This window comes from Salmo trutta, chromosome 40 (assembly GCF_901001165.1).
Source record: "Salmo trutta chromosome 40, fSalTru1.1, whole genome shotgun sequence".
Lineage (NCBI taxonomy): Eukaryota > Metazoa > Chordata > Actinopteri > Salmoniformes > Salmonidae > Salmo > Salmo trutta.
In genome coordinates this window covers 21,551,688-21,566,358 of record NC_042996.1, presented here as the reverse complement: position 1 = coordinate 21,566,358, position 14,671 = coordinate 21,551,688, and the positions used below count along the sequence as shown (strand labels likewise).

The following is a 14,671-nucleotide window of genomic DNA, read 5'->3' as shown; positions in this document are numbered from 1 at the left end:
GTGTGTGTGTGTGTGTGTGTGTGTTGGAAGGGACAAAAGGGTTAGGTATCAGTTATCAGAATTGGGAAGGAGGTGCAAAACTAAACAGAAGGACTTCTGTTCCACAGCTGCACTCACCTGCAAGCCTTAGCTAATCTTTACAACAACAACAAAGGTACCAGCAACTAAAATACTAGAATTTTTACACTTTTGTAGAGAAAAAAAATGAAGATAGCAAAGGCCGAGTTTAAACACATTTCTTTAATGTTTGATTTACATATCATTCAGACTCAATACACCACAGGGATGCAGCTCAGAAGGAGAGAGGTGGGAAGGTGAGAGAGCTGTAAAACAGGTATTGGTGGTCCTGCCCGACAACATTGCAGACTTCACAACAGCTGGATAGGTGTTTAACATACCAGTTAACCACAACATATGATTTTGACTGAGCAGTCGATGACGTGGCATGCGACCATTGGTTGACGGAATGCAACGTCTGTGATTCTAGTCGGGCAGGAACCCCACCCTCGTCTGACATTCAATACACCCGAGCGTCTACTACGCCGTCAAAGATACGCCCCATGGTGTGGCCTATAGATGAGCCCGCCCCAGTCTCAAAAGTAAACAAAACACATACCCTCTGGGGACAGAGTATAAGGGGTATGATATCAGGGCCAACAGCACACCTGCTCCGACACTCTGGAGACACACACAGAGAATCACAGATCTAGAAAACACAGAACTATGAAAACGCAGATCTAGAAAACATTCAGGAGACGCCGCAGCTACTCAAAGTCCAGAGCTTGAAGTGACAAGAGAATCCTATCTTTTTAGATAGGAATATCAAATCAACATCGGTGTGTCTGTGCTCCCCGTGTCTGTGTAGGCTGTGTGTGAGATGCTGTTAGACTGAGGAGACATCAACACACTCCAACCCCCTGTACGGAGGGAGTGAGGGGTCTGTTACTTAGTAGCACCAGGTGAATCGGTTTGTCGTCCGCGCACACACACACACACACATCTGTGACTCCGCTCTCTGTATAATCCCACAGCCTTATTGACATGTACTAGGTCCAATCAGGAAGGTTATAAATCCCAGCAGATGAAGAGTTCTGAATCAGGATTGGTCCACAGGGAGATGATGTGTTAGTCCTTCTGTTGGAAGGTTGTCCATATAATTGAGCAATCACAGATAAAATAGTTTGACATATTTTACGCTTATATTTATTTTCTTTTATATACTATATTTATTGTTAGCAACTTTAATTTTAGGTTCAAAAATATTATTAGAAAAGGCAAAACAAGAGTATAACAGAATCACACCAACATAGTGTATATTTTCTACTGCTTGATTATCATGATGTATTATGTGCTTGGATGGATCATGTTCGGATGGCACTTCTCACGCTTTACTTGTGTTACAACTCTTCAGTTTAACTTTTGTTTAAGAAAAAAAATAGTTCTTATTTTAGCAGCATGCCTGAGAGAAGACAACAATTAACTGTCACATCACTAATAGCTAGCTAGCCGAAGCCTCAAACATAGTCAACATGCTGTAGATAGCTAGAGCACAGTGCTGTATGGGCAAACCTTCTCTCACCTGCACAAACCCACACATTACTGACCATTGACCAAACCCAATACAATAAGACCACAGAGAAAAACAGCCTGAAGCAGAGATGGAAGCCAGCCATGCAGCCATACTACCAGCAGATGGAGACAAAGAGCACTTCATAACCACCACCAAACCCACCAACTACTACAGTATAGTATGTCCATTTGTCCTAAATAGCTTTGTTTCCTAAATCCACCTCCTTCGAGAGGTTCACCTTTACATCCATTCGGATAAGAGCTGACCAAGGAAAGGAGATGAAGAAAGGAATCTATTTGGGGGAAATTGGACTTGGTGTTTTTCCACTTGCTATAAACCACCCCATCAAAATTCCCAAATTTAAATCACCTTTGCAACACGTTTGTCGATGTTCACACCATTGTATAAAATCATTCCTATTTCAATCTTGAATTTCACAAGAGAAACACTATCACAATTTAACAGTCAATCGTCACCCCAGAAATGCCTTTGTTCTGCCGCAGAAGGTCACATTGGTGGTGGATGGGATAGGTTATGCCATGTCAAGTCTTTTGACACCTACTGAAAAGAGCTATATATATATACACACACATTATATCTGCAAATCCATGTTGTTGTTTTTTCTTCATTTTTGTACCGTCAACACATGAACACACGAGCAGGGAGCGACTATGCTAAGCGACGTCTCCACTGCGATAAACAACGTTATGATCAGATCCATGGCAACAGTGAGCGCAAACACAGGGAGAATACAGCCATAGAACATCCAAACAGTATTGGTCTTTTTTCCTCTTCTTTTGAACAAAATAAAGGATTTAAAGTGTACTTTCAGAGCAATAAAAAATAAATACAATTTCAATACTCCATTGGTCACCCTTATTAATTCCTATTGTGCTCATTTGGGATTTTTATATCTGCTAATATTTTCATTTTTATATACTTTTTTCATCTGTATATTCAAGTCCCCCCATGCCCACAGTATACTATACTCCAGCTCTCTCTACAGTGCAAGACCTCACCAATATGGTTGATGATGAATGTGTGTTGAAGGCAATGCGTGGTTAACTTAATGACAGGAGACATTGGGCTGGGGTTTAGCACCACATACAGGAGGTCAGGAAGGGCAGAGACGGACCCTCTCACGGAAGCATTTCTATGGAACTCTGAAGAAAACAAACTCGATCCTCCTGTCCAGTGGAAACACTGTGCTGTCGAACGAGGAACCTTTACAGAGAGGAGAACCCTGTAAAGAACCGTGATGTTATTGTTGTAAGGAAATCGTATCTGTTGCAGACTGGCTCAGTCTTGTTCAGAACAGCTTATGAATAGCAATATGAGCCTCTATATACCAGTTTAGGGAAAGTGGTTTTGACTGTTTCAAACTAGTTTGCGGTAGTGGTTCCGGTCGGTCCATACTTGCTTAGGATGAGTAGTTCAAACTGGTTCGGACCAGTTTAGAGTCAGTAGTTATGACCAGTTATGGGGTCGGGGCTCACACTGGTCTAGGAGTAACTGCCCGCCACAGCAACCTGTTTCTGGGCGAGCCGTCGTAGCTCCTCCCTGATGGCCTTGATGAGGGAGGCGGAGCTTTGGGCTGAGGGGGAGGACTCGTCTAGGGAGAACTCTGGAGTGGGAGGGGCCAGGAGCATTGGGGGGACAGAATGGTCTCCCAGAGAGGAGCTGGGCATCTGAAACACAGCGGAGGAGGAGAACTCAGGGAACGACAGCACCTAAAGAGAGGGAGATAGATCCGAGACAGGGTAAGAGTGAGAGAGATAGGATGAGAGAGAGATCAAATTACTTCTCTGTAAACTAGATTACTCCTCTGGAAAACAAATGTTTCTCTTCATCTCTGACATGTGGTCCGCCCAATACAGTCTCATGCTGTCCCTGTTGGTCATCATGTAGTCTGACTCACAGTCTCCCTGCTGGCTTCGGGTCTGGAGAGGTCCTGGTCTAAAGGCTGCTGGTTCCAGCTGGAGCCTGTTGGCCCAGAGACGCTGCGGCCCACCCCAGGGTACGCACTGATCCGGCTCGACAAGCCCACCTGAGTCAGGTGATGCAGCTGAGCACCTGAGAACACAAACACACCATATGTAAGTAATTAGCTACACACATTATACACTTAGAATACACACATTAATCCCAATTAACACACACACGGTGCCTTTACCTGTGCTTCCCCCAACAGGCCGAGGTCTGGAGGAGGAGGGAGGCTCTTCATACTGGCCCCTGTTGGCGTAGACAGAATCCTGCAGCTGCTCCTCCGCAGCAACATAGGCCCCTGAACCCAGGCCCTGCCTGAAACACACACATACACCAGATTTTAGAAATGCTGACATTCACTGAATGTACTTCAGCTTGGGTAGTATAGTAACATCTGTCTCACCTCTGCAACAGGCCCTGTATTGACGAGGGAGACATCCCCAACTCTGCATACCTCTGGACAGGAAGAGTGGAGAGAACATATATAGAGAGAGAGGAGAAACATGTAGATGCAAAATAGGGAGAGAAGCTGAGAGGTTGAGAGAGACAGTATGATTCATACTTCACAGAAGAGACCCTGGGAGTACGCACAAACACACACTCTTACCGCAGAGAAGGGGCTGTGTGTGGGGGCTGAGGGGTAGGAGCCCCACTGGCGGGATGGGTGTGTCTGTGGGGAGGGAGAGGGGCTCGGCAGGGCGGGGCTGACCTGCGTGACCCCGACACTGACGCTGCCCTGGGAGGACGGCGACACCAGGGCGAAGGCATCGTCCAACAGGGTGTGCATCTGCTGCCGCGCCTCTTCGATGGACGGCTGGGGGGGCACGTAGGGGGGCGGGGGAGGGGCGTGGTCAAACACCTCGTCGTTAGGGGAGGGGCTGCCCTGGTCTGGAGGTAGGTCCGGGTCGGACTGGAGGAGAGAGAAGAGGAGGAAGAAGTGTGAGTGAGCATGTATATGGTGTGTGTGTGTGGCCTACATGGTGAGACACACATATTATGCGCACCTACACACACACTATGCGCACCTACACACACACACAGTATGCGCATAGTGTGTGTGTCTCACCATGTAGGCCACATTGTTGAGTCCAGGGTATTTCCTGTAGGTGGCGCTGTGGTCTGTGAGCAGGCGGTCTCTGTCCGTCAGTCTGTCTGTGTCTGGCAGACTGCCGTTCCCCTGCTGCCTCCGCCGGCCCCGAGGAGAGCGCCTCCCCCTGGCAGGGCAGGGAAACACATCGGCACAGATTAGTCACAGCCTCATTCATACAACGGAGTCGTCACAGCCTCATTCATACACTAATACGGATCGGTCACACATATTCAGCGTGACTATTCATTGGGATCTACAGCGAAACCGTGTACAAGGGATGCAAATATCTTCTATCTAGAGGTCTATGCAGAAGAACGAAAAGGAGAATCTTGATACAAAGAATGAAAACCACCTGATGTTAGTGGGAGGTATTTGTGAAACAAGTTGACCATGGAGGTAAGACTAAGAGTTTGAGTATGTATGACCATCTCACCTCTTCCTGGATTCCCCTGGGGTGGGGGGCGAGGGGTGGTCGGGGTGCAGGATGCTGTCCATGTGGTCATGGGCTGAGCTGTAGAGGCGCTGGGGACACCCTCCCTGCCCCGCTTCCTCCTGCGCCTGCCCGAAGGCATCCAGGATGTCATCCATAGAGGGGAACTCACACTGGCCCCGCCTCTTAGCCCGCTGACGCAGCTTGTTCCTGTGGTGCTCGATCTCCGACTTATGTCTCAGAGCCACCTAGATAAACACACACACCAAGATGTTAAGGAGTGTGTGTGTGTGTGTGTGTGTGAGCTAGATGTGTGTGTAATAGTGTGTATTCTCACCTCTGCACTGACCCTCTCTGTGATGGTGGGGCTGTGTGAGTGTTGTGGTGGGCTGGGCCGGGGCTGCATGGCAATCAGCTGGACCTTGTTGGCCTGGCGACCCCTGCCGTCAGACGAGCCTCGGGACAGACGATCCACGTGGTCAAAGATGGAGGAAGAGGAGAGCAGCTCATCTGGACCACTGCCTGTGGGAGGGACTGGGGAGAGGGAGAGAGGGAGAAAGAGAGTAAGGTAAACTGTAGTAATACTGTAGCACTAAACTGGGTTCTTCCTGGCAAGCTGCAGCTTTACTGAACCACTCAACATGAAGCGAGGACTTTCCCATCTTATTCCTCCCTATGATCCAGGCCAGAACAAATAGAAAGGAGGCGAGAGAGACAGAGAGGGGGAGGGGGCAAGAAGCATTATCACTTGGTGATCAGAGAGAGCGATTCAGGACATGTTCACATTGCAAGCTTTTTCTCCCCTCCGCTTCTGCTCCCTCCCCTCAACCACTCTCTCTCTCCATCCTGCATTCTTTCCTGCACTCCTCTTTCCCTGCTCCTTCTCACTACCTCTTTCTCTCCCTTTCTCGCTCTCCCTTTGTTTTTCTCTTTGATGCAACTCCTTTAATCAGTTGTTCTCCTGCTGATTCAGCGCATAGCTCTCTCTAGGACACACGCACGCACACACACACACACACATATACACACTCGCACTCTCTCATTCACACAATCTCTCCCTCTACCACTTATTCTCCTCTGTTTCAGCATGGCCGTTGTAGATAGAACAGTATACATGTAGAGATGACCTGATTCCTCATTCTAATCTACATGACAAAGAATCCAGTTTGTTCTATTATGGTACATTTTTATCAGAATGTTATGAATAAGGCCTCGGGTAAAGACAAATGGCCGTGTCTCTTGCCATTCTTGGGCGTTTTGTTCCGGTGCGGTTTCCCCTCGTGGGGCGTGCCCACATGTCTGGTGGTCTCCTCTGCAGACTCCCTGCCACTCGATTGGTCGCTACCTAACGAGTCACCATCTGACGGGGACAGTCTGGCCAATCAGAGAAAAACAGCAGTTAGTGTGGGTTTGTGGGTTAGTGTGGATGCATCCCTGCGTGTGGATGTGTTACCAACCTCCCCCTACGGCGGTTAGCGCGGGCAGCCTTGGTGGAGGAGCCCTTGGATTTGGGAGTGTTGAGATCCCCTCCCTCAGAAGGGGTGGCCTCTTTGATGGGCACAGGGAGGGCACCAGGCTCCTGGATCACCATGATGTCATCCTTACTGTGCTGCCCCAGGTGGAGCTTGGCAAAGTCAAACCCTTTCACACTTGGAGCCTGGAGCTGGGGGGGGGGGGGGGGGGGGGGGACAGAACGAGAGGGAGACAGAACGAGGGGAGAAAGAAAAGATGAGATGGGGAGAGAGAAAAGGGTGGAACAAGTAGAGATCCAAGGACATCAAGACCTGTATGTATGCATGACTACAGCCTTATGCCCTTCTTATTATGATGCAATTCCAGTCAGATAACAAATCCAGTCCCCCATCTAGATCGACCCTCTACCTCAACCCTTCACCCCTGACCTTCTGTCTCTGCTGGATGGTATTGATGGCATCAGGCTGGAACTCCAGCTTCTCCGAGCCGCACAGTTTCCAGTAGAGGATGATGATGATGAAGATAGCCAGCAGGACAGGCACCACCACCCCCACAATCAGCCAGACACTGCTGCTCTGAGTCTCAGACGGGGGCACTGTCAGGGTCTCCACAGCTACAGAAGACAAGTACAGGATGTACATATACAATCAGCTTACACTTTTATTTAAGCAATATGCTACTGTACATTACGAAATGAGTGCAGCCAACCTGCATGGGCATACATTGCGAATCACTGAATACTACTTATCGAAATCCCACATACACAAGTGCACATGCGGCCACCCGCTGGTGCACGAACACACACTCACACACGCACGGTCGCATGCATAGACTCACGTTGGGCAAGAGGTCTCTGGACGCGGTGCCCCAGTACGATGGCAGCCCGTTGCAGCTCCAGGCGGTTGAGGGTGGCAGCGGTGGCATCAGCAGGGACTCTCTCCCCCTCTGGTCCCTCCACGAAATACACCACTTCCAGAGTTCGCCCTGAACCTGCCAGCCTCGACACACGCACCACCTGGAGATAACACCATGGAGTCAGAGTGTGTGTGTGTGTGTTGTGTGTGTGTAGTGTAGTGTGTGGGTGAGTGCAGCATGTGCATGTGGTAAGGATGCTACAAACAGCACCCATAGTGGGTGTGAGATTGTATAAGTGTGTTGAGTACCTGTAAGCTGTTGTTGCCCACGGCCGTGGATCTCTTCCAGCGGGGTTGTTTACTCCCCTCCCCTAGCCCCTCCTCCAGCAGCAGGGCCAGACGGCGCTCCAGACGAGCCTTGAAGCTCCGCTCAGTCACCGTCTGCTCCTGGACACCCAGTAACACTGCAATACACACACACACACAGACACTCAACACTAATGCACTTCTCAAAAATGGCCATCATGACTGCAACACACAAACACAAGCATGCAGCTCTAGCACCGTCACTCTCTCAATATTGAGCTTAAGTCTGAAAGTCCCGAAGCACAAATTGGTACCTGTGCGGACCCAGGAAGAGCGTAGATGGTGAGAAACGTTCAGCTCGGGGTAATGGAAGGCTGGAGAGGATGGATAAGATACCATCAGGTTACTCACTGATGTCCGTGGGGCAAGTAACTCATTTAGAATGGGTATGTGTGTGAGTACTGTACATGCATATGGTCAGGATGCTACAAACAGCACCCAGGTGTGAGAGTGTATCAGTGTGTGTGTGCACATGCATGTGTGGGATAGTAACTGGTGTATAGATGGGGTGTGCGTGTAGTGTCAGTGAGGGGTAGATGAGATGTGTGTGTGGTGTGTGTGTGTGTGTGTGTGACTTACGTTCAGCGATCTGCAGCGCAGGGAAACCCAGGTAGAAGCTGAACTCCACCGTGCTTAGGTGTCTCAGGTGACCGCTGACCTCGGACCCCAACAGGTAGCCCCGCCCATCATGCAACGCAAACGTGATGTCCACCGGAACCTTCTGGTCACCCTGCTGCTTGGCCTGACCCATGGTGATGTTCAGAAGCTGGAGGTAAACACACACACACACACACACGTTACAGATTGACAAACTTTTTGATTGATCTGAATCTCTTTCCTCAGCTCCGCTGAACCTACCCAAGTAAATGGCCAGTACACACACTTTCACGGCTACGACTCTTACCTGTACAGTAACGTTGCCAAATTCATGTGCGCGCCTGCGTGTCTCTGTGTAGGCCATCAGCAGTCCTCTCTCCACTCGCTCACTAAAGTTACACACGCGCACATCCACGTGACCGGGCACAAACTGCAGCACTAGAAAACACACACATTATAGATTAATCACACTGACAGTACACACACATTGTCCAATGCAGCACTAAAACACGCACACACACACACTGGCGATGGGAAGTTCGGCTCAGAACTTTGACTCGTTCAGTCAAAAGGACAAATCTTTCGACTAATTCAGTTCATTTGAGTTAGTAATGCCCAGAGCATGCAGGACCCCCTACCAGCCAACGATGAACTGAAAACTCAAGTCATGATTTTACAAGCCTCTAGTTCACATTGTTCACCATAGGGGGGGCTTATTGGAGCTGCATTTTGTGACAGACTTGTAAAAGTTTGATTTAAACTATGTCTATTTGTAGATTGCTAGGCATACGACTCCTGGCGGAATGCATTGCTTGACTGCCATGAGGGTGATGAGCACAATATCGTTCAAACTGCGGCCCCCTAAACAATTCAAATTGGTTGAGCAGAGGCGGTGTATGTTTTGGTTCTACAAAGCGGTGTCATCACAACATTCAGTTCATTCGGGAGATCAGTGATCAGTTCTGAACATGTATTTTTCTTCTCTACGCTGCCTGCATCATGAGCTACTTCCATGTGCCAATATATGACAGACACGTGGTCTAACCACCATCTCTCTGGAGCCGCTGAGCCGGAGGAGCGTGTATCAATCCTGCTATAGGACTCATTGCGACCAGCAGGTCAAGCGAACGATTAAAATGAACGAGTCACTCAGAAAAACGAATCATATGTGATTCGTTTTTCTGAGTGACTCGTTCATTTTAGTCGTTCGTTTGACCTGCTGGTCGCAATGAGTCCTATAGCAGGATTAATTCATATATGCCAGAGAGAGGGAGAGAGAGAGAGCGAGAGAGAGAGAGGTTCCTACCAGAGTGTATCTGGTACTTGTGTTCAGGTATGACGTAGAGGGGTGAGACAGTGAGGAACAAGGAGGAGCTTTGTGTTGATTGGCGCAGAGCGTTGACGACAGACATGGCGGTGAAGATCAGAGGTCCCGCCACAACACGGAACGCAAAGCTAGACGGAGTTCTCAGGAACTGGCGGAAGAAGAGAGAGAGAGAGAGAGAGAGAGGAGAGAGAGGGGGGGTTGGAAGGGAGAAGAGAGCAGAAGGAGAGAGTAGAGGAGAGGATGTTGGGAGGGAGAAGAGAGCAGAGGGAGAGGATGTTGGGAGGGAGAAGAGAGCAGAAGGAGAGAGTAGAGGAGAGGATGTTGGGAGGGAGAAGAGAGCAGAGGGAGAGGATGTTGGGAGGGAGAAGAGAGCAGAAGGAGAGAGTAGAGGAGAGGATGTTGGGAGGGAGAAGAGAGCAGAAGGAGAGGATGTTGGGAGGGAGAAGAGAGCAGAGGGAGAGAGTAGAGGAGAGGATGTTGGGAGGGAGAAGAGAGCAGAGGGAGAGAGAGGAGAAGGAAGCCAGGCATGAGTAGCTTTCAAGACATTTGTGAAGGGCAAATTTGCACATTCCTGCAATGCATCTCATGATTACAATCATGCTCTTTCCCCAAAGCTTCCCCAGTGAGTATTGATAGTAGGCCTACCTGCAACTCCACTGAGCGGTTGAACTCCCTCTTCAAGATGTCCCTGACCTGGCCAAAGCCCACAGTGGAGCCAGACTTAGGCAGGACTAGGAAGAGACAGGTTTAACCTCAAACAACCTACATTCAACTATTGCCAACACATTCCTTGAAAACACACTCCTAAGCTATACGCTAAGCAAGGGATGTGTTCCCTTTAAAACAGGTGACCATGAGATCCCAGCACAACACATTGACAGGCCTGAACAGTAGAGCAAAGTGTAATGCATCCCCATCTACAATATGAGTTCTACTGGTGGTGTCTTACCCACTCTGACCAGGTACATGTCAGGCTTGGTGACGTTACACAGGTACTGGCGTCCTGGAGGGGCTGGGGGAGTCCGGGTGATGCTCGCCAGGGTGCCAGGGGTTGTCGTGGTAACAGTGGTTCCCTTGGTAGTGGTCGTCGGTCGGTTGCTGGGGACCTCGGTCACAGGTGGTGGTGGTTTTATGGGGTCCCTCCCTGGAGGTCGCAGCATGGGGGGGCGAGCCAGGCTGGTGGTGTTAGATGGGGGCAGTGGAGGGTGTCTGCCAGGGGTAGCTGGGGGGACTCTGGGCCGCGGAACAGGAGGCTGAGGGGGTACTCTGGAGGTGGGTCTAACTCCAGGGGTGGGGGTACCCTGACCATCCCAGAAAGTGGGTGAGAGGGTCAGGGGAGGGGTGGGACCTGCTGAGGGGACAAGGGGGTGCTTGTGGCCCCGGGCAGGAGGGGGCCCTGTGCTAGGGGAGGGGGATGTGGGCTGAGTGTGTGTGTGTGTTTTTGTGGTAGTGGTGGGTGTGATGCCAAGTTTGGGGGTGGTCTTTGGGGGTGGGATGACAATTTCTCTATCTCTGTCTCTTGCTCCATCTCTATCCCTCTCCCTATCACTCTCCCTGTCTCTCTCCCGTTCTCGCTCCCTTTCCCTGTCTCTCTCCCGTTCTCGCTCCTTTTCCCTCTCTCTCTCCCGTTCTCGCTCCCTTTCCCTCTCTCTCTCCCGTTCTCGCTCCCTTTCCCTCTCTCTCTCCCGTTCCCTCTCTCTCTCCCGTTCCCTCTCCCTCTCCCGTTCCCTCTCCTCGTCTCTCTCTCTGGCCAGCAGATTGGTGTAGTACTCCAGACTGTTCATATCCGGCAGCAGCAGCTCCGTGGGCTCCAGAGGAAAGATGTCCCCCAGGTCATAGTCTTCTTCATCCCAGTGAGGGTATCCCTCAGGCTGGGCAGGGTGGGTGAAGGGGAGACCCTCCCGGAGGGGGGAGGTGGGGGACGTATAGGGTCGGAGGAGCCTGGAGGACAGGGGGAGGGTTGGGCGGGAGGGGAAGGAGGTGTCATAGGAGGCCCCGTCGTCAGGGTCGTAGGTGTGACTGGGTAAGGGTGTGGCCAGGGCCAGTTCCTCCCCCTCTGGGCCCATGAAGGAGAGCGTTTCCAGGTAGTCACCGGACTCCCAGGCCTCCTCTAGGGAGGGGGCGTGCTCCCAGGGCGGGGGAGGGGTGAGGGTGGGCTGGCTGTGGGGGGGCAGAGGAGGGGGGTGGCTGGGGGACAGCAGGTCCGGGGGTCTCAGGAGGAGATGTATGCCCTGAGCTTCATCGTCCACTGAGGCAGCGTCAGTGTTACCATGGTGACTAGTGTCTTTGGGTGGGGTGGCGCCTGGCCATCTGGAAGAGGGTGACGATGACGACCGCGATGAGGACCGTGTTGCTGTCGTTCCGTTGGAGTCCACACCGCCTGTGGAGAAAAACTACAGTCACAACACATGTGACTGTCCAGGCCAGAATGGCCCATAGTGCAGGAGCCTCTCCTGTTTCTGTAGCGCGAGGCAGCTTGATGTACAAGTACGCTCCCTGGACAGGACGCTAGTCTTTCGCAGGGCCGTGTACATGTGTGCGTGGTTAAAATTAATGTATGAACACAGCAGGCTGAGCAGAATCCCTGCTGGTGGCTGAGAGACCTAGTTAAAGCTGAGCTCCATCTAGAGAATACAATGAGCAGAGGATAGAGGCCAGCACTGAGCTCTCTCACACACACACACAGAGAGCCGACCCTAGCCTTTTAGGGGCCCTAAGCGAGATTTGCTTGTGTGACCTCTATCTCATGGGCAAAACATTTGTGTCTCCCCCTCTTGGCTCAAAACAAATAAAAAAGTTCTGCAATTTTAAACATTTTGACATGAATAGAGACAGTTTTATATACATCTTTCTGCAATTTTACACATTTTGTCATGGGGCAAAATGTAAAATTTTGTAAAATTATTTTTTTTTTTTGCAGTTTTGCAGTTTTAAAATCCAATTTCCTGCAATTTATACACATTTTGCTAAAAGGTTAATTTTTTTCAGTTTTAATGCCAATTTCCAGCAATTCCACACATTTTGCCGTATGACTTAAGCCATGTTAATACAATATCTGGGTGAGTGACTAACAAATCAATGGGGGCCCCCTGGAGGTCAGGGCCCCTGGGCACGCGCCCTGCATGATTACTACATACAAGGTTTAGATAGCTGGCTAAAATGTTAGCCGACACGGGCTAATTGAGTGACTGACATAAGAGGAAAACTGCTGATGCAGTACCAAATTTCAAAATGGCACCTTGTGTATTCTACTATTCTAACTCTCAGCAGTAAGTTGAGACCCCGACTGTCTCATATTTGGAGGGTCGGCCCTGCACACACAATCGTCACTCAACAGGACACCGAAGAGTCTTACACGCACACATAGGCATTGAAAAACACCCAGTGCCACTGGTCATTTATCATGATTTTATGCACAATATACTGTATCACAAAGCGCTATAGTACAGATGTATGATAACCACTCTGGGTTGGTTACCTTGACTCAAACAGAATAAATCCCTGCTCCTCATCCATCCATCCCCCCACACACACACACGCACGCACGCACGCACGCACGCACGGCAGTATAGTAAGTTACATTATGGCGAGCACCCTGCCTCCTCCACCTAGCCTTGACTAGGCACTGCCGTGCATTGCGGCAGCGTCACGTGCTGAGTGGTGGCGAGCTCATTGGTATGCTGCAGACACCGCACACAGCTCAGAGGCGTCCCAGCCAACAGCAGGATCAAATCACACGCACGCACGCACGCACGCATTACATTGACACAGAGAGGGAGTTGGTGATGGAGAGAGCAGAAAAAAATACAGAGAAATAGAAGTAGAGAGGGGAAGAGTAATCGAGAGAGAGGAGAAAGAAAGAGAACGAGACTGCAGGAATGAAGATAGCTGAGAGAAAAGACTTGTGTTTCTAAGAATAGCATGCAGCACCCTTCGGTCGATCCACATTGCTTTGATGACAATGATCCAATCAGCAGTGCTAAACATCCTTCATCACCAGGCAGCAGTCCGTCTGCCCCTGTCACACAGCCACCCACAGATTTCTTTATTTTAAGTCAGGATATATTTGACTTTGAGGGGGTGTTTGTATGCGCCGTATGTGTGTGTGATGCCTCAAGGCCAGTGAGTGGGACTGGCTGAGGGATGACTGTGTGTGTAGGCATCCACTGTCCATCTGTCCCTGACAATATAACTGAGTCACAGAGATGGAGGAGGATGAATGGACAGAGTCAAAAGGACAGAAAGACACTAGGTGACCAGTGACGAGATGGGGGGGAATATGGAAGTTAGTGCATTCAGCACCAAGGCCAGCTCCAAAAGTCAAGGGCAAGTCAAATACTGGGAAAGTCAAATAAAAGTCAAGGAAAAGTCAAATACTGGCCCTGTCTCACAGTGTACCTTGATGAAACCAGGTGTGAACAGTAATTCTTATCAGCCATCCATGCCTATGAGGGTAAGACAATTATATGTCACGTACCTGCAACTGGTGAGCTTGACATCGTCATGGACACCAGCAAGGAAGCTACCAGCAGGTGCGCGCAATTAGTGCGCAGGCCCTGAGAGACTCCGGGGCACATCCTCGAACACGCGCTCATCAGAATCAGACTCTCCATGGCACGCTAGTTGTCACATCACACACGTGCGATGCCATCTCTCCTCAATAGCATCATCACTGCATGCTTTCTGGCGACCAGGAGGCCCTATATGCAAATATCTAATAATACAAATCTATTGAGATAAAGGCCGAATAATAAAAATATATTCATTGTATAGAAACATTGAATGGGTTAATGCCTATTTTTAACTAGGCTACTAAAGCAACGCCTTACCAGTGTCCTGACACATTTGATAGCTGGCTGACCCCATTATTGGGAGGCTTATACTAGGCCACGTCTGCCAACAAACATCATGCATCTCACACATCCGACGGCCCCTGTGCGGTTCCTTTATTTATTAGGCCTTTTTGAAATAGCCAACG

At 49.9% G+C, this 14,671-nt stretch overlaps 1 protein-coding gene across 1 annotated transcript; it reads right to left on the bottom strand.

Annotated features, from left to right (window-relative positions):
* Window positions 1-220: 220 nt before the first annotated feature.
* LOC115180186 (UPF0606 protein KIAA1549) lies at window positions 221-14,270 on the bottom strand. The gene is made up of 21 exons (XM_029742063.1): window positions 14,171-14,270; window positions 11,464-12,073; window positions 10,643-11,271; window positions 10,339-10,424; window positions 9,673-9,841; window positions 8,674-8,804; window positions 8,349-8,535; window positions 8,024-8,083; window positions 7,713-7,867; window positions 7,387-7,564; window positions 6,978-7,162; window positions 6,534-6,739; window positions 6,320-6,450; window positions 5,414-5,610; window positions 5,080-5,324; window positions 4,623-4,770; window positions 4,164-4,466; window positions 3,960-4,012; window positions 3,744-3,871; window positions 3,489-3,643; window positions 221-3,300 (listed from the first exon to the last, which is right to left on the bottom strand). Exons 1-21 carry the CDS (start codon window positions 14,268-14,270, stop codon window positions 3,073-3,075), a joined length of 4,284 nt encoding a protein of 1,427 aa, XP_029597923.1. The 3' UTR covers window positions 221-3,072.
* Window positions 14,271-14,671: the final 401 nt, after the last annotated feature.